The following is a 25,235-nucleotide window of genomic DNA, read 5'->3' as shown; positions in this document are numbered from 1 at the left end:
TCTTCATGAAAAATTCTACATTGTTTCCATGAGCATGAACACAAGTGCTCAAGGTCGACCCTCACTTCTCCCATGCATACCTTCCAATCGCTTCTCTTTTGTGAAAATGTTTTTAAGTTTCCCTCTATATTTTTTGTTTCTAAACTTTATAAAAGCACACAACAGAAATAAATGACTCTCTAAAACTTCCGGGTTGTCTCCCTGGCAGTGCTTTCTTTAAAGCCATTAAGCTAGGCATAAAGTGCTCAAATAATGAATCCACCCGGATCCCAAGGTATATGAAAGCCAATTTTAATTAACAATGATTTGGAATTTAGTCATGAGCAAAAAGAAACATATATCATGCAATGACAAAGTCTAACTCTCTTCCTATGCATCGACATGTCATACAAGAACAATTCCTGCACATCAAGTAAAGGTCAATACATAGCATAATCAGTTTCTTGCAAATTTATCGTGTTGGAAACATAGAGAGATGGAGATTTAGTTCCTCTCTCATAATAATTGCAAGTAGGACCAGAAAGCACATGCATATTATATTCATCAAAATCATCATGTGCAATGGTAAAAGGCAACCCATCAATGTAATCCTTAATAAGTGCAAACTTCTCCGATATAGTGTAGTTTGGAGAATTCAAAAAGATAATAGGACTATCATGTGTGAGTGCAATAGCAACAATGTCATTCTTAACATAAGGAACTACAGCAAGTTCATCTCCATAAGCATAATTCATATTGGCATCTTGGCCACAAGCATAGCAAGCATCAAGTTCATCAAAAAAGGGATATTTCAAAAGAATCAATGGGATCATAGCAATTATCATAGCATTCATCATTCGGTAAGCACGAAGAGGCATTAAACAATGTATGAGTTGAAGATTTACTCTCATTAGAAGGTGGGCACGGATAGCTAATCCGCTCTTCCTCCTTTTGTTCTTCGCTCTCCTCATCATCTCTTTCATCCAATGAGCTCACAGTTTCATCAATTTCTTCTTCCATAGACTCCTGCAAATGTTAGTCTCTTCTTGGAGAGCGGAGAAGTCATTAATATATGGTTTAATATAAGCATTAGAAGAATAATTTTCATAGCAATATTTAAGTATGGAAAAAAAATTAGATTTGTAAAGAGTAGCATCATACTTTTCAATCAAAGAAACAACTTCATAGGCACCCTTAAAAGCAACAAATTCTTCAATTTGTTCAATATCAAAGTAATTATAAACACCATTCGCATAAGAAGATAAGATTCCATTATCCTTAAACTCACATTGGAAGAAAAGGTATTTCTTAGGGTCTTTGGAACAACAAGTAAAATCATGTATTTCACATAAATTCAAAGCATAGCAATACAAACTATTAATATGATGCCACAAAAGTTTCCCTTTTTGAGATAAGCGGTGTCACAAAAAATAAGATGCTCATTTAATGATTTTCCTTCAACTAAGTTAGTTGGGTTTTCAGCACGAGCACAAATGGATCGAAGATGATCCAAATAGAAAGCTTCAGTAGTATGATAGATTTTGGGTACTTCTTCAACCATTGGCTTAGTAGGTACAACTAATTTTTTTGGTATTTCGCGTTTCCTACCCATAACTAAAGATAGAAAACAAGAGCACAAAATAAAAAGTACTTAGTGATAAAGCAAACAAGCACACACGAGAATATTCACCCCACGCTATTGCTCCCTGGCAATGGTGCCAGAAAAAAGGTCTTGATAACCCACAAGTATAGGGGATCGTTTGTAGCCTTCTTCGATAAATAAGAGTGTCGAACCCAACGAGGAACTAAAGGTAGAACAAATATTTCCTCAAGTTCTATCGACCACTGATACAACTCTACGCACACTTGATGTTTGCTTTACATAGAACAAGTATGAAACTATTTTGCAAGAATAAAACTACGATTACTTTGCGAGAATAAAACTACGAATAAATTGCAAGGTAATAAAAGTGGATAGCTTTTGTCAGCAAGAAAGTCATTTGTCCCTAGGCAATTGATAACAAGTACCGATAATCTTTCTTGTAGTTTTATATGAGGGAGAGGCACGAGCTAACATACTTTCTCTACTTGGATCATATGCACTTATGATTGTACCCCTAGCAAGCATCCGCAACTACTAAAGATCAGGTCGTGAAACCCAACCATAGCATTAAGTATCAAGTCCTCTTTACTCCCATACGCCATACCCCACTTACTCGAGTTTAATTTTCTGTCACTCTCGCAACCCACCATAAGTGAACCATGGACATATTGCAACACCCTACAGCAAGGATCCCAATGCAGCTCACAAGTAGCATGAACCACCCAGCTTTTTTAAAAGGACACACAAACAGCATCTTAGATCTAATTGATATCAAGAAAAACAAGAGGTGGGGCAACGGATAGACAACTAGACGTAGAAGGACCAGTAAAAATTGAAAAGCATACTAGTCTTCTTCTTCCTCCAATTTTACACCTCCTCACTGCTAGGGAAAAGCCTAGCAGCAGCGCGGGTTTTGGGTGTATCAGTAGCGTGGGTGCCTGCGCTACTGATACGGCGCCACAGCTAACTTGTAGCAGTAGCGCGTGTTGACACACGCTACTGCTATACATGGTTAGTTGTAGCATGCGTTGCAAACAGCGCTACTACTAATTAGCTGTAGCGGGTCTTATACCCCGTGCTACTGCTATTACTTTCAAAAACAAAAAAATCTCGATCCCGTGCGTGTTGTCAATGGCAGCAGTTGTTCGATCTAGCGATGATTGGCGTCGCCGGAGGCATGAACGGACAGCGGAAGACCAGATCCAGCAGTGGCTGTTGAAGAGGGCCCATTTCGATGGCACAGCCAGGCCACGGCGTGGGGCTCCTCTTCCCGACCATGCCAGATAGCTCCAGGCCGTCCATGGCGACGACCTGCACGGGCATGGACATGGGTGGGTGAGGCAAACTAGAGGGAGAGAGAGAAAAGGAAAACCGAGGGAGAGAGGAAGGTGATGTAGGGAGCAGCGGAGCTAGTAACCGATGGTGACGTGCTCCGGTGTGGTGGCGCAGGGCGGCGGCCTCCTAGACATCGGTGGAAGACCGGCGAGCTCCTAGACGCCAGTGGCGCGAGGCGGCGGCCTCTTTCGGCGCCGCGGAGGAGGATGGGCGCATGGGTAAGAAGTCCATGTGAGAGCGTATGGAAAGTGAGAGGAGAGAGTGGTGGAAGAGAGGAGGAATTTGGGGGAGGAGATGGGCATTCGGCCGAGGATATGGCGACTTCACCTACCTCGTACTTAGTAGTAGCGAGGGGTATAAAACCGCGCTACTACTATAAACTTAGTAGTAGCGCGGGTTTATACCCCTCGCTACTACTATGGCATGTGCGGGGGGCATGGTAGAGACCGCTTAGTAGTAGCGAGGGTTAAAAACTCGCGCTACTACTATCAACTTAGTAGTAGCGAGGGTTAAAAACCCGCGCTACTGCTAATTAGCAGTAGCGCTTCTTTTTGTGTCGCGCTGCTGCTAAGATTCTGTGTATAAGGTTTTCCCTAGTAGTGCCTATTAGAAATTGAAAATTACATTGAACCAACAGTAGAGACAATGACACCTGCAAACACTCTCGTCAGACCAAGCTTTGAAGACCGCGACAATCACTCGTCCCTTGAGACAAGATCTATAAATTGTTGAAGCAACATTGGTTGGAGCATCACCCCACGCAGAACCGGCTTGTAATCCATCACCACCAGTCCAGATGGTAGGAGAAGTCAGGCCAAGCCGAACAAATAACATGGCAGAAGATGTCGAAGTCACCAAACCAATAGTCAGCAAATAACACTTCCTTGTGTTGAGTATATTGTGTACGTGTATATTTGTGTGTAGGACCCACCTCCTGTTTCCTCTGTATAGTTGAGGTTGTGGCCCACCTCTGTACTTATATATACGTGCCTGGTGCACCGATCAATACATCACGATTGCACAGCCCACATCTTGTCCTTCTACATGGTATCTATCGCAGCACGATCCTAAAACCCTAAGTAGCTGCCGCCGCCATGCCCCTCCGCGCCGCCGCCGCCGCCGCTACTCCCCGCCGCCACCATCAGCCGCCGCGGCCGCTGGTAGCCGCCGCACCATCCCACCACCCCGCCTTCCGCCGCTGCCGCCTCTCCCCGAGACCGCCGCCGCCGATCGCCACCAGCTTCTACCCATCCCTCTCTCCTGAACCCTAACCCTCCACCCCCGCCGCACCCCGCACCACCCAAGCCCGCCTCCCACCCGCGCCGCCACACATCCAAACCGGAGCCCCGTCCCGCGCCCGAACCCTAACCCTAGAGATGAGCTCCTCCTCTCTACTGTCTCCAACCCGTTCGCCGGTCCCGATGTCACCCTTGTCCGTGACCTCAACATCCATGAGCGTGTCCCGGTGAAGCTTGATCAAAACACCGCGTCCTACTTCGCTTGGAAGCGGTATTTTTCGCTTGTGTTCCGTGAGTACCTCCTGCACGGCCACGTGGACGGCACCGTGGACTCGGCGCTCATGATCAACGACGAGGAGTGGATGATCATCGACACCACCATCATCCGCTGGTTCTACCTCAACATCTCCAGCGACCTCTTCCACACCATCGTGGACGACGACGATGACGCCTACGCGGTCTGGACCAAGCTCAACGGCCTCTTCACCGACAACCGGCCGCAGCGCAAGGTCCTTCTCCACGGCGAGTTTTATGGGTGCCAGCAGCTTGACTCGTCCATCGATGATTTTTGCATGCGCCTTAAGAAGCTTGTCGATGAGCTCCGTGATCTCGGGGAGACGATCGGCGATGAGCTCCTCAACAGCACCCTCACTGCCGGCCTCCACGAGGATTTTGGGAACACTGCCTCCAACCTCACCCTCATCCCGCAGCCTACCTTCGTTAAGGTGGTCGTGTACCTCAAGTTGGAGGAGCACCGGATGCGGATGGCGCGGACTCGCGCAACCCACACCGCCCTCGTCGCCGGTACCCGCGGGGGTCAAGCACCCCCACCGCCGCGCGCGACGCCGCCCCAGCCGGCGGCGCCCGGCTTCCTGCCCGCCCCGTCCGCTCCCTTCCCGCCGCCCCAGCCGGCGGCCAATGGGGGTGGTCGTCCCGGCGGCCGTCGCGGCGGCCACAAGCAGGGGGGCGCAGGCGCTCAGGGAGGAGCACCCCGCCCGCCGTAGCAGCAGGCTTATCAGCCGGCCCCGTGGTACGCCGTCCAAAACCCATGGACCGGCTTGTGCATGCCTACTCCATGCCAGTTCCCCGGGCCCCTGCCCCAGGTATTCTCCGCGCCCGACCACCGTCGCACCAGGCGTTCTACGTCGCGCTGCAGCCCTATGCGGCGCCCTACGTGGTGAACTACAGCCAGCAACCGCAGCCAGGTGGGCTGCCGCTGCTACCCCTGACGGCCCCACCGCAGCCTCTCCCGTCGGCGCCATGGGACCCGGCCCTTCTGGCGGCTCTTCACACCGGCCCCTCCCCATCCAGCTACACCGGCGGCGGCGACTGGTACATGGACCCCGGAGACACCACTCACATGGCGGCTTATCCCGGTAACCTCCACACCTCCTATCATGTCCATACTTCCAACCGCATCACCGTCGGTGACGGCTCTTCTCTTCCTATCAACCACATAGGTCATGCATATTTTCCGTCTAACTCCACTCCAATATCCATGTCTAATCTCTTAGTTTCTCCTGAGCTTATTAAAATCTTGTTTCTGTTCGTTCTCTTACACGTGAAAATCTTCTTACCGTTGAATTTGACGAATGTGGTTTTTCTGTTAAGGACGCTCACACACGGATGGTGCTCCACCGATGTGACAGCCCCGACGAGCTCTACCCGGTTCACTCCGCCACCTCCACCACCTCCGCCGCCCCTGTCGCTCTCGCCACCGGAGTGGATCTTTGGCACGCTCGCTTGGGTCATCCTAATCCTGCCACCCTTCGCCATATACTTCGGAGTTTTTCTTTCACGTGTAATAAGAAGCGAGGATCACTCGTGTCATGCATGTCGCCTCAGCAAACATGCTGGTCTCCCATTTAGGGCTTCTTCTCATGTCGCATCATACCCGTTTGAGTTAATTCATAGTGATGTTTGGACCTCTCCTGTTGCTAGTAATACGAGCTTTCTCTATTATCTTATTATACTTGATGATTTCTCGCATTATGTGTGGACCTTCCCGTTGCGCCGCAAGTCGGATGTCATATCCACTCTCGCCGCCTTCTACTCCTATGTGCTCAGGCAGTTTGGTCGTCCCATTCTCGCGTTGCAGACAGATGGCGGGAAGGAGTTCGACAACCTAGTTGTTCGTACTCTCCTCACCACACATGGCATGACTTTTTGTCTCACTTGCCCATACACCTCGCAGCAGAACGGTCGCACTGAGCATATTCTTCGCACTCTCAATGACCGCGTTCGGACTTTGCTCTTTCATGCCAATGTGCCTCCGCGCTTTTGGCCTGACGCTCTCGCCACCGCTTCACTCCTCATTAACATCTGTCCCTGTCGTACTCGCGGGAACTTTGCACCTCATCACCTTCTCTTCGGTGTGCCACCCTCTTATGATGAGCTTCACATCTTCGGCTGCCTTTGCTACCCTAGCATCACCGCTACTGTGCCTCATAAGCTTGCACCCCGCTCCGTCGCCTGCATCTTTCTCGGCTACCCAACTAAACACTAAGGGCTACCGCTGCTATGATCCCGTCTCCCATCGTGTTTTCACCTCCCGACACGTTTACTTTGATGAGATGGTGTTTCCGTTTCAGCAGCAGGTACCCCTTGTCGCCTCGTCACCGCCGGCCACCGGCGGCCCTTCAGCGACTCCGTCAGGTGGACGGCCCCGTTCGGCCCGTGGACCGCCTCTGGGCTTTGGCGGTCCTCGCGCCCCCACGCCGGTGCCTGCATCGTCGGCCTCCTCGGCCGACCCTGACAGCGTGGCTGGCGCCCCCCCTCACCCGCCGCCCCCGACTCGGGCGCCGCGGGATCGGGCGTTGCTGGCTCGGCCGCCTTTTCGGCTTCCTCGACGCCGGTCGCCTCGCCGGCCTCGCCGCTGACGCCGGCCCCCTCGCCGGCTTCGACGCCCCCCTCCTCGCCGGCCCCGACGCCGGCCGCCTCGCTAGCTCCGACGTTGGCCACCTCGCCGGCACTGACACCGGACTCCTCGCCGGCTGCCTCGCCGGTGGCTCCGATGGCGCCGACTGGCCCTGTTACACGGGCTCGTACTGGTGTTCATCGTCCGAGCCTCCGGTACTCGAGCGATGAGTATGTCCTCGCCGCCTCCACTGCAGAGCCGTCTCCTCTTCCTGCGTCCGCTCGCGCAGCCCTCTGTGATCCTCACTGGCTTGCGGCGATGCAGGAAGAGTTCGACGCCCTTCAGCGGAACCGTACCTGGACACTGGTTCCCCGGCCTCCTCGCACCAACGTCATCACCGGCAAGTGGGTCTTTCACCATAAGACCCGCTCAGATGGTACTCTTGAGCGCTACAAGGCTTTCTGGGTGGTTCGTGGTTTCCGCCAGCGTGCTGGAGTGGACTTCACTAAGACGTTTGCCCCGGTTGTAAAACCGGGCACGATCCGCACCGTCCTCCAGCTCGCGGTGTCTCGAGATTGGCCTGTTCATCAGATGGATGTCTCCAATGCCTTTCTCCACAGCCATCTTGAGGAGCAGGTGTATTGTGAGCAGCCCACAGGTTTCGTCGACGCATCACTTCCTGGTCATGTGTGTCTGCTGTCCTGATCTCTCTACGGGCTCAAGCAAGCACCCCGCGCCTGGTACCAGCGGATCGTCGGGTTTCTTCAGACACTAGGTTTCAGCGTCACTCGCTCGGACGCCTCACTGTTTGTCTATCGCCATGGTGACACGACTGCATATTTGCTCCTTTACGTCGATGACATCATCCTGACGGCCTCCTCCGCAGCTCTTCTTCAGCAGATTACTCTTCGGCTGCGTGACGAGTTTGCCATCAAGGACTTGGGTGCTCTACATTATTTCCTTGGCATTGAGGTCGTTCGGCGCCCGGACGGCTTCTTTCTTCATCAGCAGAAGTATGTGCACGAGCTTCTTGATCGTGCTGGCATGCGAACTTTCACCCTGTTGCTACTCATATTGACATGAAGGCCAAGGTTTCTGCTCTTGAGGGTCCGCCAGCGTCCGATGCTCCTTTCTACCGGTCTATCGTCGGTACTCTTCAGTATTTGACTCTCACCAGACCGGATCTTCAGTATGCTATTCAGCAGGTGTGTCTCCACATGCACGCCCCTCGTGACTCCCATTGGACTCTCTTGAAGCGGATCCTCCGTTACATCCGCGGCACGATGACCCTCGGGCTCACACTCACGGTGTCCGCTTCCCTGGAAATGATGGCCTACTCCGACGCGGACTGGGCTGGTTGCGCAGACACTCGTCGGTCCACCTCTGGCTACTGCGTCTACCTCGGTCCTTCACTTGTCTCGTGGTCGTCCAAGCGACAACCCACGGTTTCGCGCTCCAACGCGGAGGCTGAGTACCGAGCTGTGGCCAACGCTGTTGCCGAGTGCACCTGGCCTCGACAGTTACTTCAGGAGCTTCATCACAACGTCTCCCAGGCTACGGTTGTCTACTGCGACAACGTCTCTGCGGTGCACCTCTCCGCCAACCCCGTTCATCATTGCCGGACTAAACACATCGAGCTGGATATTCATTTTGTACGTGAGCAGGTGGCTCTTGGACGCATTCGGGTTCTCCCCGTGCCGACGGCACAACAGTTCGCCGATGTGATGAAGAAGGGACTGCCGACTACCACCTTTGAGGAGTTTTGTTCCAGTCTTTGCGTCACTGGCGCCGCTTCGACTGCGGGGGGTGTTGAGTATATTGTGTACGTGTATATTTGTGTGTAGGACCCACCTCCTGTTTCCTCTGTATAGTTGAGGTTGTGGCCCACCTCTGTACTTATATATACGTGTCTGGTGCACCGATCAATACATCGCGATTGCACAACCCACATCTTGTCCTTCTACACCTTGAAAGGCACACGAACTGAGGAGTCAATACATCTTTTTAAGGGGTACCAACAGACCAGGGGACACAAATTCTCACAGTCCCTTCGCCGGCGGCAGATCGGACATCATCGAGGTAGGGAGAGACCGGAGAGACCTTATTTCAACACGACATCGGCCACCACCTCACCAATATCGTGGAAGAAACAAAAACCTAAGAAAAATAAAACAAAATGGACGGGTCCTCACTCGTCTTGCGCCGAACGAGGAAGAGGAGGGGACCGTGACGGCTACTAGGGTTGAGAGGAGAAGTGAGACTAGCCACAGTGGGAGTAACTTCGATAGTAACATCAAGTCCAACTCAGCAATTTTGCTTATGTGACAATGAGTTAATGAGGAGAGATGTAGTACTAGTAACTTAGCTAGTTACTGTAACATCACATGTCCCAATGCAATATGAGTCTATAACCTAATAAATAAAGCTTTGCATGTTATCACACTTATGTTACTACCCACTCAGTGGCGGAGCTTGCCAAAAAAAGCTGGGCGGGCTGAATGGACCAGGCTGCAAGGAATTACTACTAGCTGGCATTCTACAACCCATGGGCTAGCTATATTGTGAGAAAAAGCTGCAGAGCTGGGCGGGCCATGGCCCATTTGGCCTTGCCTAAGCTCCGCCAGTGTACCCACTATTGAGGTAGTAACGTAGTATAGGGATATGCGTATGTTACTAGTGTATGTTACTCTCCATTGTGACTAGTCTGATACTGTACTTGTACTTGAGTACTTCATAAAACGATCACCACCAGCCAGCAAGACTGGTTAGATATTTTAAAACCAACAATCAACAGCAATAAAACGATCAACTCTTAATTGAAAACCAAAGTGCACCACAGCTGGCGCCTCTCCTCGTGCAACAAGCGCGCGTGCATGTGCGGCTGCGGGAGTTAATACGCACGTGCGCGCCGAGACCAAACCATAGAGGGCAAAGAGAAGAAGAAGCGGGCATTATCAGTTGCGAAGGAAAGCGGCGCACGTTAATCAGCGCGTGACACGTCGTCGCCATGGCCGTTTCGGGAGCTCCCGCCGGCGCCTTTCCGAGTTAGGCGTGCCGAAAGTGCCCCCCCTCACGTCGCCGCCCGCCCCTGCCCCGGCTATATATGCGAAACGCCGCCGTGTTCACGCTGGCGACCGCGTTACGCCGCCGGTCCGGATCGAGGGGAGGAGGAGGACCATGCAGTGCGCGGCGGGCGGCGGCGGCGGCGGGGAGCCGGCGGTGAGGAAGGGGCCCTGGACCATGGAGGAGGACCTCGTCCTCGCCGACTACGTCGCCGCCAACGGCGAGGGCGCGTGGAACAGCCTCGCCCGCGCCGCCGGTACGTGCCATATCGATCATCAGTATAGCCCAGCCGTGCATGGCGGTGCACGTAGACGTAGTACGTATGTGTGAGAGCAAATTATGTCATGTACGCAGGGCTGAACCGGACGGGGAAGAGCTGCCGGCTGCGGTGGCTGAACTACCTGCGCCCCGACGTGCGGCGCGGCAACATCACGCCGGAGGAGCACCTGCTCATCGTGGAGCTGCAGGCCAGGTGGGGCAACCGGTGGTCCAAGATCGCCAGGCACCTCCCCGGGCGGACCGACAACGAGATCAAGAACTTCTGGAGGACCAAGATACAGAAGAAGCGCAGCGCCGGCGCCACCGCAGCGACAGCGCCGGGTGCCAGCTTCTGAGCTCGGCGGCGGTGACCGAGTCCCAGAGCAGCAGCAGCAACTCCGTGGGCCGGCCGGGCGCCATGCCGCACTACGACGTCGTCGCGGCGGCGACGCAGCCAGGCGGCTGGGGTGATCACCAGCTTGGCTACGCCGTGCAAGGAGGAGGTGGTGCCGCGTGTGCCGGTGGAATGGACGGCGGCGTGCCGCCGGAGTTCTTGCAGGCGGCGGCGGTGGCGGGCGACAACTTCTGGGGCCTCGAGGAGTTCTGGCCAACGGTGCCGTCGCTCCACGGCGACTACTGATTGCGAGTTTGCGACGGATGCTGTTGTGCCGTGTGTCCCGTGTATAGATAGATATCCATATCGGTGTGTGAGTGAGTTGGATTCGTTTGCTAGAACAAAGCGTGCCAGCTTCACTAAAATTTCAACTGAATTTGTACGGCGACTAATTTATTTTGTACTGAAATTTCACTTAGTCGTTTCACTGAAATTTCACTTGAGTTCGTCTCAAGCCAACGCTAAATTAATTTTGCTTGGCAAATCTAAAAGATGATGTCTGTCTTTGGGATGAATTCAGACCTACTGTAGATTAAGTGTTGATGAGTCGAAAATTCAATTCTTGCAAGCACATTAGAGCCTTCAACGCTGCGTTGAGATTCAAACTCCTTATACATCAATGTATTTTTCCATGCATTGCTCTGTATTCGGTCTGAATATTTTATTGAAATGCATATTTTAATTCAGTTTGAAATACATTTCACTTAATTTTAGTACCGATTTAATAATTTTCAAATGCGCTTACCAAAACCTAGTCTTGTCAAATAATACTTCAATCACTTCTTAAAATTCCAAATGTTACAGATTTGAAGGAAACAAAAGAAAATCAACAGATTCCAAGTTGTTCAAAAATTTAAAAACATTTTAACGCACTAGAATAACTTAATTTAATTTAAATATAATTGAAATTATTAAAAAATTGTGAAGTCTTTGCGAGATGTTTATGAAATATGACTAAAATAAGCGCGATTATTTATGAATATGTTCTATATCTTTTTTAAAAGAAAGAAATAATTCACAAAGTTGTTTAAAATTTACTATTTTCATAGCATTGAAATGAAAATTTCAAATTTGAATTTTATAATTATTTTTCATTTAGAAAAAACATTTTTATTCATATTTGAAATAAGTAACTGTCATTGAAAACCAGATCAGACCGACAGGCCGACCAAATAAACCAGGAACCCATGCCTTGACTGGTTTTTAAGATGTATCGGTCTTTTAGTAAAAGAGCGGGAAAAAAAAGGTTGCATCAATAAGGAATCAAACACCTAATCTTGAGGCAAGGCATGTTAAAGGCATAGTAACCAACTGGGCTAGTAACACTTTTAGATTTATTACTGGTGTACATCCAGTATTATCTGTATTCATTTGATGTGAGATAATTATTTTTTTTGAAAATTCACCTTAAATATTTGGATCTATTGTTGCAAATGTGACTAGTAAAAACCTGAACTGACAGCCTCTCCAGTTCAGTTGCCGGCTTGGTTTTTCAAACTATGGTTACAGGTTGAGCGCAACGAATTGTTCTGCAACATCGCAGGTGGTCAGTCACCTAGTATATCGAACTCAAGTGGCTTGCATTTTACATCGACCAGGCCATGTCTAAAACAGCCAGTACATATCGTAATGCATTCACATACCATATCTAATCAAAATTCTGAAACGAAACATCAGAATTCAGAATTCAGGTAGGCATCGTAGTGGAGATAAAAAAAACAGAGCAAGAAACAGGGTATATAAAGGACGCAAGATCTTGCAACTGGCCGGATACAATTACACAAGAGAAAATGTCTTTTCGACAAGGAAAATTTTGGTAAAATTACGGAATTCCTAGTAGCAACGTAGGCAGCAGCAACGTCGTCAAGGTCAGGCTCAGGCGACGGTGACCTTGGCGCCGACGGCCTCGAGCTGCTTCTTGGCGTCCTCGGCCTCGTCCTTGCCGACGGCCTCCTTGAGCTTCTTGGGGAGGCCCTCGATGAGGTCCTTGGCGTCCTTGAGCGCCAGGTTGGTCAGCGCGCGCACCACCTTGATGGTGGCGATGCGGGCGCTGCTCGGCACCTCCTCGATCACCACGTCGAACTCCGTCTGCTCCGCGGGCGCCTCGGCCTCGGCCGCCGGTCCGGCCGGCGCGGCCACGGCGGCGGCGGGCGCGAACGCGGCCGCCGACACGCCCAGGCGCTCCTGCAGGTGGTCCACCAGCCCGCGCGCCTCCTCCAGGGTCAGCCCCGCGATGGCGTCCCCCAGCTCCAGCACCTTCGGGGAGGCCGCCGCGGTTGAGGTGCAGGCGACGGCGACGGAGGGGCGGCGACCGTGCATGGGGACGAAGAATGGGTGTGGCCGGGGCAGGGAGGTGGCGGCGGGCTTGGCGTGGAGGAGGGTGAAGGCCGATGAGAGGGCGGTGGAAGCCATGGCCATGGCGATGAGTGCTTCTCGGATGCTATGCTCTGCTCTGCTCTCCCTGGCTCGGAGGTGGCAACGGCAGAGGGGAAGAAAAGAGGCGCGCGAAGATAAGATAAGAAGATGTGTCACGTAGGAAACGAATGTGACGTGCGTTAGCCACGACAGCTGCACGTTTCTGACCGTCGGATCGGCGATGGACGGTGATCGGCCATTCATGCAGACAGAATCGATCCATGCAAAAGGAGGAAGATGACACCCATCCATCAATCCAGCACCCCAGCTAAGAGCATCCCAAAAAAGAATCTTGCAAGGTAAACTTGCGAGACTGCAATTGATCGGACACTTTGGAAGGAATACGGTGAGTGGCAACCAACGTTGGATTGGATTGGATTGGATGGATCCTTAGCTTTGCCATGGACGCCGGCAAGGAACAACAACACAGCATAAATTGCAGAGTTCGCAAGCTCCAATCCTCCCCTTGCACACCAGACCAAAACCAGCCCTCAACCTCACTCCAAGCATATATATCAACCCAAGCCGCGAGAAATTACAAGTACGTGCGCCGCACATCGATCGTCGTCGCCTTCATTCCACCGCGAAGCAAGCGAGTATCAGCAGCGAGCGATGGCGTCGGCTGGCGAGGGGACGGGCATCATCATCCACGCGCGGCCGCTGCAGGACGCGGCGTCGGCCGGCGCCGGCGGCGGGGGCGGGTCGTACACGGCGGTGTTCGTGGTGCTGGGCGTCATCGCGGCGCTCATCGTCATCTCCTGCCTCGTCGGCCAGGTGTGCACAAAGAGGCACCTGCGTCCGCGCCCGCGCAGGGACCGCGTCGCCTACTACGACGACGACCTCGAGGGCGGCGGGTACGGCCACGGCCACGGCGTCGCCAAGATGGAGGCCGCCGCGCCGGCCACGGTGACCGCGGTGGTGCCGGCCGCGGCGTCCGTGGAGATGCGGCAGGTGGCTTGACGGCGCCAGAGAGCGCGGCGTGGCATGGCATGTCATGATTTGGTTGCGACGCGTGTGTACGTACGTAGTCTTGTTCATGTGAACTCCCGTGTGAATAGAACGTGTCTCCATAGCCACGACTGTAAATATGAAATTTGTTGTGATTGTGATTATGTATAGATGTGAAGTACTCCCTCCGTCAAAAAAGTACTTCTCTCAAACGGATGTATCAAGATTACAGATTTAAATCCCAAAAATGTATGAATAAATTTTAAATTCTTTGCATTGAGGTAGCAGAACTGCTGAAAGAATAAAGAAAATGCACACAAGAAGATTACTATCTTCCTCTTCCGCAAAAAAAAGAAGATTACCATCTTCCTAACCTTAGGAGCTCCTAGGTGCTCCACCCACCCATACCCTTTTCATGTACTCGCGTCGAGATTCTCAAGGTATGTTGCCTAAAATCTTCAAAGTGCATGCGCACCTTTTCGAGAAAACAAACGGCCGTGTTGTGTCACACACATGCATGCGTATGATTTGTCTGTTAGTGCATGTAATTGACCATTAAATGTAGTCAGGCTTATCATACTGATTGACAGCAAAACAGATTCACATGTATTTATTCTGGGCCTTTAATTTTTAAAAAGTCATATATTTCAAACCGCGTGTCGGAATTCAGATCTGTTTTCACCTTTAGGATCTTCGTGACGAGATCTTTGAAACTAGATCCCATATGAGTATACTTCGACAAAAATAATTGATGTCAACTTTGATGTTATATTGTGCTAACTTTAGTACTGTATTGTGCAACTTTGGTACTACATCGTGCAACTTTAGACTAGCCACAATGCGAGTAACTTCAGCAGTAACATCAAGTCCAACTAAGCAAATATGCTTATGTGTCAATGAGTTAATAAGAAGAGAGGTAGTTTGAGTAACTTAGCTAGTTACCGTAACATCACATGTCTCAATGCACTATGAGTTTATAACCTAATAAATAAAGCTTTGCATGACACCATACCTATGTTACTACCCGCTATGAAGGTAGTAACATAGTCTAGGGATATGTGTATGTTACTAGTGTATATTACTATGACTATGGCTAGTCTTAGTACCACATAGAACCACCGACTAGACTAGTTGCACATACATATACTTAGTTGGCTTGTAATGTACTCTAGTTGTATATACATTGATGTTTAGTTGGCTTTAATATAGTCTAATTGCATACACATTGATATTTAGTTGGCAGGAAGACTAGTTGCACACACATATGCCCAGTAAAACAAAATTTTAAAACTATAAAAAGATGAAATAATAAAAGATAAATAGAATTAAGAAAAGCAATGGAAAATAAATCTGACCATATGATGACCATTAACATTCATGGAATTAATCATGTGAACAAAAGTACAAGAGAGTATGTAGTTGTCATCAAACAGTTGTCGCGGCATGAAATACATTTACTGATAATTGAGATCGACACCGCGACTGTAAAAACAAGTGCCAACAAGATCCTTCTCAGAGTCGCTCAGACCATCAAGAGCGACAAAATAAAATTTCACAGGCTCAAGCGAAAGCAAATCTTGTGAAACGAAACAAGCTAAATACTTCAATAAAAATAAACCTTACCAACAGAAGGTAAAGGAGACAATATATCTCCACCCCGGTAAACATCAACGCCAATCCACGTTCCATAATGCTCAATCCTAATGGTCATTATATCACGGGACAAACACCATAATCACTGGCCAATCGTTCTCAGGAAGAACCATGGAATTTGTTGCTCACCCGATCCTACTAAACAAAACACCATACAAATAACCCTCACTGCAGTGAAGAGCAAGATCAGTATCTTTGTCACCCCTCCTTATGGCTAAAGGCCTACACTCCTCGATGTAACGAGCAAGATGAGCTCTAACATTGCACGGAACATACTACACAACGAATCAAAAAAATGATAATAATCAAAATCAAAACAACATGAGCAACACCAAAAGAAATAAGCATGTGTGCCAAAAATTAAAAAATGTTATTCTTACAACACGACTCGAATAACGCCGATCCAGAACCACACTGAACCCATCTACAGAAGAATCAACAGAAGAACATGGGCCACCCGGCATACGACAAAAAGGACAAGCCATACCTGCAAAGAACACAATGATTATCAAGAACTAATTGCACAAAATGAGTTGAAAGTCTGATAGTATTGAAAGCTCCCACCCGTAACTACCCCATAAATATCCATATCCTGGAAATATAATGGGTACAAAAAACGAAAACAAAAAGGAAACAGGGAACCCACAATGCAATCGGTAGGAAACGACGATGGTGCAAACAGGGAAGCGCCGTCCACGGTAAAGAACGGCCGCCGTAAGCAGGCGACAAGCAAGGCGGGCGCGACGGGGACCGCCGTAATCATGAGACGAACAGAGGTGGGCGCGACGGGCGGCGACGACGGCAACGAAAGAACAGTCAACGACGACGGTTCAACCACACTAGGGAGAAACAAATCTCAAAACAGATCAAAAGTGTATTACAAAACACTAAAAATACAAGGACTAAAATGAAAAAAAAAGGAAAAAAACAGAAGGGAAAACTGAAAACCGGAAATCACAGAAGTGCACCCCAGCGCGACAAGTGTCACGCGCGGAGCGCCCCGGAAAAGTCTCACGAGTGCCCCGCGCGCGACACTTGTCGCGCGCGAAGCGCTCCCAGACTAATTGTTGCGGGAAGCGCTCCTCAGCTAGTGATTTTGACGTTAGGTTGGTTTGGATTGACGGATGAGATGGACGGACGAAAGTAATTACGTACGAAGATTAGGGAGAAAGAAGCAATCAATGCTTTATTATTAAAAATTAGGGAAAGAGGAAAGATATACTCTGTCTCGTTTCTCCCCGTGTTACTGGTGGAAATATGCCCTAGAGGCAATAATAAAATGGTTATTATTATATTTCCTTGTTTATGATAATTATTTATTATCCATGCTAGAATTGTATTGATAGGAAACTCAGATACATGTGTGGATACATAGACAACACCATGTCCCTAGTAAGCCTCTAATTGACTGGCTCGTTGATCAATAGATGGTTACGGTTTCCTGACCATGAACATTGGATGTCGTTGATAACGGGATCACATCATTGGATGTCGTTGATGTGATGGACAAGACCCAATCCTAAGCCTAGCACAAGATCGTGTAGTTTGTATGCTAAAGCTTTTCTAAATGTCAAGTATTTTTTCCTTGGACCATGAGATTGTGCAACTCCTGGATACCGTAGGAATGCTTTGGGTGTACCAAATGTCACAACATAACTAGGTGGCTATAAAGGTGCACTACGGGTATCTCCGAAAGTGTCTATTGGGTTGGCACGAATCGAGACTGGGATTTGTCACTCCGTGTGACGGAGAGGTATCTCTGGGCCCACTCGGTAGGACATCATCATAATGTGCACAATGTGATCAAGGAGTTGATCGCGGGATGATGTGTTACGGAACGAGTAAAGAGACTTGCCGGTAACGAGATTGAACAAGGTATCGGGATACCGACGATCGAATCTCGGGTAAGTATCATACCAGTAGACAAAGGGAATTGTATACGGGATTGATTGAATCCTTGACATCGTGGTTCATCCGATGAGATCATCGTGAAACATGTGGGAGCCAACATGGGTATCCAGATCCCGCTGTTGGTTATTGGCCGGAGAGTTGTCTCGATCATGTCTGCATGGTTCCCGAACCCGTAGGGTCTACACACTTAAGGTTCGATGACGCCAGGGTTATAGGAAATCGATATATGTGGTTACCGAATATTGTTCGGAGTCCCAGATGAGATCCAGGACATCACGAGGAGTTCCGGAATGGTCCGGAGGTAAAGATTTATATATGGGAAGTCCTATTTTGGTCGCCGAAAACGTTTCGGGTGCTATCGGTAACGTACCGGGACCACCGGGAGGGTCCCGGGGGTCCACCAGGTGGGGCCACCGGCCCCAGTGGGCTGCGTAGGTCAAGTGTGGGAGGGGACTAGCCCCAGGTGGGCTGGTGCGCCCCCCCCCCCACCAGGGCCCAAGGCGAAGAGAGAAGGGAAAAGAGGAAAACCCTAGGCTCAGTGGGCATAAGGCCCACCTAGTGGTGCCCCCCCTCTCCCCCTTGGCCGCCCCCTAGATGGGATCTAGGGCTGGCCGCCACCCCTAGGGGTGGAAACCTAGATGGGGGCGCAGCCCCTCCCTTCCCCCTATATATACTGGGGGTTTGGGGCTGCCATACACATGAGAACATCTCCCTCTTGGCGCAGCCCTACCCCTCTCCCTTCTCGTCTCTTGCGGTGCTTGGCGAAGCCCTGCTGGAGTGCCATGCTCCTCCACCACCACCACGCCGTCGTGCTGCTGCTGGACGGAGTCTTCCCCAACCTCTCCCTCTCGCCTTGCTGAATCAAGGCACGGGAGACGTCGTCGGGCTGCACGTGTGTTGAACGCGGAGGCGCCGTTGTTCGGCGCTTAGATCGCAATCAACCGCGATCTGAATCGCTACGAGTACGACTCCTTCATCCACGTTCTTGTAACGCTTCTGCTTAGCGATCTACAAGGATATGTAGATGCACTCCCCTTTCCCTCGTTGCTAGATTACTCCATAGATTGATCTTGGTGATGTGTAAAAAAATTTAAATTTCTGATACGATCCCCAACAGTTACACGGAGGCAGAGGTTGATCATAGGAGAGGAAAGAAATAGAGTTCGCTTGGCCCAGCGGGTTTATATACAGCTCGCTCGGGGTGATGTGTAGCGTCGTGCTGCGGTGTGCAACGCGGGGTGTGCGGCGTGGCCAATCCTATTTGCCGCCCGCGGGTGTGAAATAGTCATCACTTCACTGTGGAGCCGGTTGAGCCGGCCACTTACGGGACTCGAGTGATGTTTGATCATTGTTGCTTCCTTGGCTGTTTTCTGCGGGGATATCTTTTTCTTCTAGGGATTTTTACTTACGGTTCTTTTTTCTCTGTTTTGTTTCCGGTTTTACTTTTTATTTTTGTTTTATTTTTTATTTTTTTCCTCATTCTTTTATGTATTATATGGAAACTCCATCGCATATTACAACAAACTTCATCGTATATTAAGAAAAATTCACCGTGTATTATAAAATTTTCATAGTGTAAAAAAATATAAACTTATATAACAAACTTATTCAATGTCAATTTAAATTTTTTTCATCATATATTAAAATTTAACAATTAAAAAACCCTATCTACAAAGAACCTAACACGATGTCGCCCTTCCAACACCATGGACGACATTCCCCGCTTCTCCCAGCGCTTCCTACTCACCAAAAGCTGAGTAGCTGTCGTGCAGCGCTCCCCGGCTCCCCTTCTATTAGAAATCACGTTCGACTTTTTTAAGAAGAAAGATGTTGCAATCAACCCCAAAATGTGTGTGAATTGTCTCTATAAATTATCATAACTAAAATTCTTTACTTATTTATATTAAATATTTTTACTGATGTATAACTAAATTTTTTTCACATACAATATTAGTAATTATAATTTTATGTTATATCACCAAAATTAGCCACATAATGCAGCTAAATAATATGATATAATATATTTTATATACAATTTTAACAAAATTCTTGGGAAATACACCTACACTAAACTTTTAGAAAATATTAAATGCCAAAGTGACTTATTTATTTATTGCAGATAATTCTTCTTGAAACATTCTACTTAAATTGATTTTTCCTGCATGAAGGAAAAAATATAAGCAACACAACTTCAAGTCATTACATATTAATTTGTATCACCAAGATGAAATTTAAATATGTGTATATGTTCCTATCTATATCATTAAATATCATGAGAGAGAGCTCGAAAGCTAATACATGATTCTAGATTGCATGATTTTAGTTAAGCGTAAGTAAATCAAATGGATGGCTATCAATATACTAGAAAACTCTCAAAGTATGCATAATTGCAATAAGAGGTTGTTCTCAAATCTTTGTCATTGCTTGTTTATTCTTATGAATCAACAACCACCATCGTATTGAATTTTCACCCCCATAAAAAAGGTATTGAATTTTCATTTGTTCTTGATATAGCATCGTTGCATTAAGTGCATCCAGTTTTGCAAGCCATATACTTAGTAAAGGGCTACAGTCAAACGGTGGTGAGAGTAATTATGCACGCTCTTCTCTTTGGTCGATTCATGTTCATCGGTATGCAAAAGTTGTATATTCTGTCCAATAATGTGACAACATGAGACCACACATACTAAAATGTTGGAAGATGGAGAATAAATTTAGTAAATGTATACCTGTACAAGGGAGGGATTGCTTATTTTCAAGTCGTAATTTTAGCCTTATTTGGACTCCTTTTGATCACAGTTCAGTTACTCTTGTACTCACCTTACTTTTTTTTTGCGAAATTTCTACTCACCTTACTCCATATATGACATGTCAACTAGACATTGTAGTAATGTTTTGCCAGGATCTGACTTCTCCCATGAGAGGCACTAGGGCAAAGTCAAACATTGAACCTAGAGATTATACTATATAGATATATTTTGGCTTGCATATGTATGGTTGCAAAATCATACACTCAGATATAAGCGTACTACTTTGTGCATCTATTTTTATTTTAAATATTATGAAAACCCCGGATTAATAAGAACATGGAACTGCCATATAAAATAAAATTGAACCTAATACTATACGGGTGTTTTATTAGTAAAACACAATACATGGGCTAAGTTATACAATACAATTCTAAGTATGTAATACTTTTACTAACACCATGGGTCGTCGGCATTTCCTATTTGGCGCTGTAGGCGCCCGTTAATGTGCATTCTGCAAACGGGTGCCTGCAGCCACGTTTAGTGGGCTCGGCCCATTTGTTGCTTTACTGTTTTCAGAGATGTAAAAAATGTGTGGGCATTGGGGATTGAACCCGCGAAGACTTCGCTGCGGGGGTAACACACTAACCACCGTGCTTTTGCAATACTCTTCCTGTCTCTCATTTATTTAGCTTATAAGTTCATTTTGTTCTTTTATCCTTTTCGGTTCATTCTTTTTTGTTTTGTTTAATGCGTGATTTTTCTCAAATTTCCTGAACCTTTTTTCTAAATTGATGAAGTTTTAAATTAGATTGTCTTTTAAAAAAATAGATGAACTTTTTTTTAACAAATTCGATGACTTTTTTTTCAAATACAATGAACTTTCTTCAAATTTGATGAACTTTTTTCAAGATCAATGAATTTTTTTTCAAATTCGATTAACTGCTTTTACAAATTTGATGAACTCTTTTTTCAAACTCGATGAACTTTTTCAAAATCGGTGAACTTTTTTCAAATTTGATGAACTTTTTTTTCTAGTTGATGAAACTTTTTTCATAGTTTGATGAATTTTTTTTCCATTAATAAATTGATTGTTCCAAAAAACGAATTGTTCAAAAATGTGTAATAATAGCGCGGCTTTTATGGTTCTTAAAGATTCACGTTTCTGTATAAATCACTAGACTCCCGGTGATGTAGTGGCTAGCTGGATAATCTTGCATTTTACAGCGCGGGTTAGAGTCCTCGTACTAGCATATTTTTGCGGTTTTTATCGCGAGTCATCTACTGCGTTCTTTCGTCCGTGGGCCGGCCCACTTGCGTTGCCAGTAGGCGCCGGTTTGCTTCCACGGCGCCGAACACGCCGATTTTTTTTTTTTTTGAGGAAGAACACGCCGAATAGGAGCTCCCTCTGGGTCGTCACCCTTCTAGCTGTGTCACACGAAAGTTCAAGCAGAGCAGACTGCTTGTATATGCATGCCGAAACATGGGCTTTTTATTACCCCACTGTGAGTTCTCTTCTGCGAAACATGGGCCTGACTATACTGGATCAGTCTAACCTATAACTCTTTTCATGCATGCCATCAGAAATACGGGTGCTCCTATTGCGCGAACATCTCAATGAAAAACATATATCGAAGACATACATTGTCCAAACATAATAGATATGTGAACAGAATGAATGCTGATAAAAGTTTTCTCCAAACTCTTACTTCATTAATAAATATCAAATTCCTGCATGGTCTTTATCGGTGGGCACTTCTTTTTTATTAGGATTTTTTGAAGAAAGTGTTGTGGCTCTCATATCAATCATTAATTCTTAGGCTAGTCATAGTGGGAGTAACTTAGGTAGTAACATAACACATTTCAAGATAATTTTGCTTATTTGTCATGGAGTTAATAAGAAGAGAGATGCTTGTGGTAACATATTATGTTACTATAACATAACACACCCCGAGATAAAATGAGTCTATAGTTCAATTAATAAAGGCTTACATGTTATCATCTATATGTTACTACCCATTATGAAGATAGTAACATAGACTAGTAACATATGCATGTTACTAGTCTGTGTTACTCCCCACTATGACCAGCCTTAAGCAATGTCAGTCTTGGTTGCTGCCTGTTTGGGCTATAGATTTCTGAGAATCAATGAAGTTGAGGATTTCTTACAACCGAATCAGTTATGATTGTGGGTTCCCTAAACCAAGAAGCAGACTGTTTGTTTATTATGATGTTGGACAGCTCCAGGAACCGAGGCGTTGTAAAATGCCAGTAGCGCTCTTCAATGTTGAGTAGGAGTATGATGTTTATATTATATCCCTTCATTCCAAAATAAGTGTCTCAATTTTGTATTAGCTTTAGCACCCTCCATCTCAAAGAAAGTGTCTCAACTATGTACTAGTTTTGTAGTAGCTCGAGACACTTATGTTGGGACGGAGGGAGTATGTTGATTAAGGCTAGCCATAGTGGGGGTAATATAAGTAGTATCATGTACTTGGGACTCACAAACATGCTTATGTGGCAGTCAATTAAAAAAAGAGATGGTTATAGTAACATATGTAGATACCGTAACATAATAAATGTGATGCTATTATGTGTCATGCATGACAATAAATGAGACCATCTATGATACTATGCACTATAGAGGTAGTAATATAGACTAGTCTAAGTTACTCCCACCATGACCAGCCTAAGCGCATATTAGCCGTTCTTGACTAAAATGGCGTAAATGGACAGTCATTAGCTGATTTTAACTTGAAAGATTGGAAGTTCTGCCAGAGTCTCGCTTCCTCTGAATTTTCTGCATTTTTACTTGTGCCATGCACGGCCAAAGCCGGTAGCTTGGAGCGAACACACGGGAGATTGATTACAACATACAGTACACTACACAGAACACAATGCTTATTGTTCACACCGGTTTTGTTAAATACTACAACACCATCAGCACAACCTCTCTTTCTCCGTCTCTTTATTATGCAGTATATGTACATGATGTGTTACTACTTCCCATGCGTCTGACAAGGTAGCTTCAGCTCGGACTTTTCTGCACCGCCGCCTGACTACTCGTCTGCCTTGGCCGGCTTCGTCTTCTTGGCCTCGTAGTCCTTGACTGCGGCCTTGATGGCGTCCTCGGCGAGCATGCTGCAGTGGAGCTTCACCGGCGGCAGCGACAGATGCTTGGCGATCTCTCTGGAAAATGACCGAAAAACAAGGCCAGTCAGCAAAGCTTCAGAGGATTCAAACTGCTAGACTGCCAATAGAATTGCAGTACTGAACAATTAATTAAACAGATCGCTTACGTGTTCTTGATCGCTACCACTTCCTCCATCTGCTTTCCCTTCACCCACTCAGTGGCTGCAAATGCAAATTAAGATTGATCAGACATCAGAATTCAGGACAAGCTTACCGAGCTTCGGCACATATGTAACAATGGTTCTATCAAGCAAGTCTACGAGGGATAATGCATACTACTACCTCCATACCTTAATAGAAGTCGTTTTTGCAGTTCAATTTGAACTGCAAAAATATCTTATAATAGTATCCAAGGACTAAATACACCGAATGCTTCCTCCGAATTACTAGCTAGGATGAAAACAATAGACAAGGTCATATATACGGCAGCAGAACTTCTGCTCACTACATAGTTGCTCCTATGTTATATGCGAAGAATTTGGCTGGTAAATTAAAGTGGTTAATGCATTCGATCAGTATTCACTAGCATGAAAGGGCGGGCCTGTGAACAACAGTTATTCATGCAGTCCAGCTTAAATTGTTAATTTCTGAATTCGTGCAACAGTACCCAGATATCAACAGTTGGATGAGAAGTACTATCCCCGTGACTAACTAATATGTTGTACGTACTATGTTTTGGAACAAAAACGATTAAATTTCAGGGATAATTTTAAGGATGAATCACAACCCCATTAGCTGGGCTTACATATATATCATTGTATCAATATAAGAAGGTAAAAATAAACGCATGGAAATGGATGCAGATGAAGCTCTTGTTATCTGGTGAGCAGTGATTCCGTGCAGCAGTGTTAATTAAATTCAGGCCTCCACATGAACGCAAGCTCACGAGACAGGCAAATGAAGAGGGCTAGCGGAGGAAAGAAATCGAGGGGGCGGAGGAGCGTTTTGCTGACCGACGGAGGAGGATGCGATGGCGGAGCCGCAGCCGAAGGTCTTGAAGCAGGCGTCGACGATCCTGCCGGAGGCCTGGTCCACGCGGATCTGCATCTTCATGACGTCCCCGCAGGCGGGCGCGCCGACGAGCCCCGTGCCGACGTCGGCGTCGTCCTTGTCGAACGCCCCCACGTTGCGTGGGTTGGTGTAGTGGTCCACCACCCGCTCGTGGTACCCCCTCCTCGCCGCCACAGCCATCGCCGCGCCGGGGGAGTCTCCGGCGGCCGCTGGGCGGATCCCCGCAGCGCCGATCAGCCTCTTCCCCGCCGCGCGCAGCATCGTCGCGATCAGCTGGTGGCCGGAGGCGTGTCTGGGTTCTCTCTTGGGTAGTGGAGTGCTCTGTTTCGCTTGTCGTCGTGTCACGGAAGCAGGGGATGAGCCGAGGAGAGGAGAGAACGGAGTTCGCTTGGCCCGGCGGGTTCATATACGGCTCGGCCGGGGTGACGCGTGGCGGCGCGCTGCGGTGTGCAGCGCGGGCTGTGCGGTGTAACAAGAATGGCGGTTTTTTTTTTTTTTGAGGGAACAAGAATGGCGGTTCGTTCTGCCACGCAGTGCTTGGGCCACCGTTTGACGGCCCTCTCGCTTCAGGGGGGCCATACACCGACGCTTCCTTTCTATGGGCTTCTCTTCCGCATGTCATTTTATGGGC

General features: G+C 47.7%; 2 protein-coding genes and 1 pseudogene across 2 annotated transcripts; 1 reads left to right on the top strand and 2 right to left on the bottom strand.

Annotated features, from left to right (window-relative positions):
- The first annotated feature begins 10,046 nt into the window (after positions 1–10,046).
- Positions 10,047–11,108, top strand: LOC123099429 (MYB-like transcription factor EOBII; annotated as a pseudogene).
- Positions 11,109–12,435: 1,327 nt separating this feature from the next.
- LOC123146908 (50S ribosomal protein L12, chloroplastic) lies at positions 12,436–13,238 on the bottom strand. Its single transcript, XM_044566173.1, has one exon. It carries the CDS (start codon positions 13,143–13,145, stop codon positions 12,603–12,605), a length of 543 nt encoding a protein of 180 aa, XP_044422108.1. The 5' UTR covers positions 13,146–13,238; the 3' UTR covers positions 12,436–12,602.
- A 9,955-nt stretch (positions 13,239–23,193) lies between these two features.
- Positions 23,194–24,985, bottom strand: LOC123099419 (iron-sulfur cluster assembly protein 1). Its single transcript, XM_044521582.1, has 3 exons — positions 24,547–24,985; positions 23,701–23,755; positions 23,194–23,590 (listed from the first exon to the last, which is right to left on the bottom strand). Exons 1-3 carry the CDS (start codon positions 24,863–24,865, stop codon positions 23,461–23,463), a joined length of 504 nt encoding a protein of 167 aa, XP_044377517.1. The 5' UTR covers positions 24,866–24,985; the 3' UTR covers positions 23,194–23,460.
- Positions 24,986–25,235: the final 250 nt, after the last annotated feature.

This window comes from Triticum aestivum, chromosome 1B (genome assembly GCF_018294505.1).
Source record: "Triticum aestivum cultivar Chinese Spring chromosome 1B, IWGSC CS RefSeq v2.1, whole genome shotgun sequence".
NCBI lineage: Eukaryota > Viridiplantae > Streptophyta > Magnoliopsida > Poales > Poaceae > Triticum > Triticum aestivum.
The sequence above is the reverse complement of the archived record's forward strand: the minus strand, read 5'-3'. Positions and strand labels throughout refer to the sequence as shown.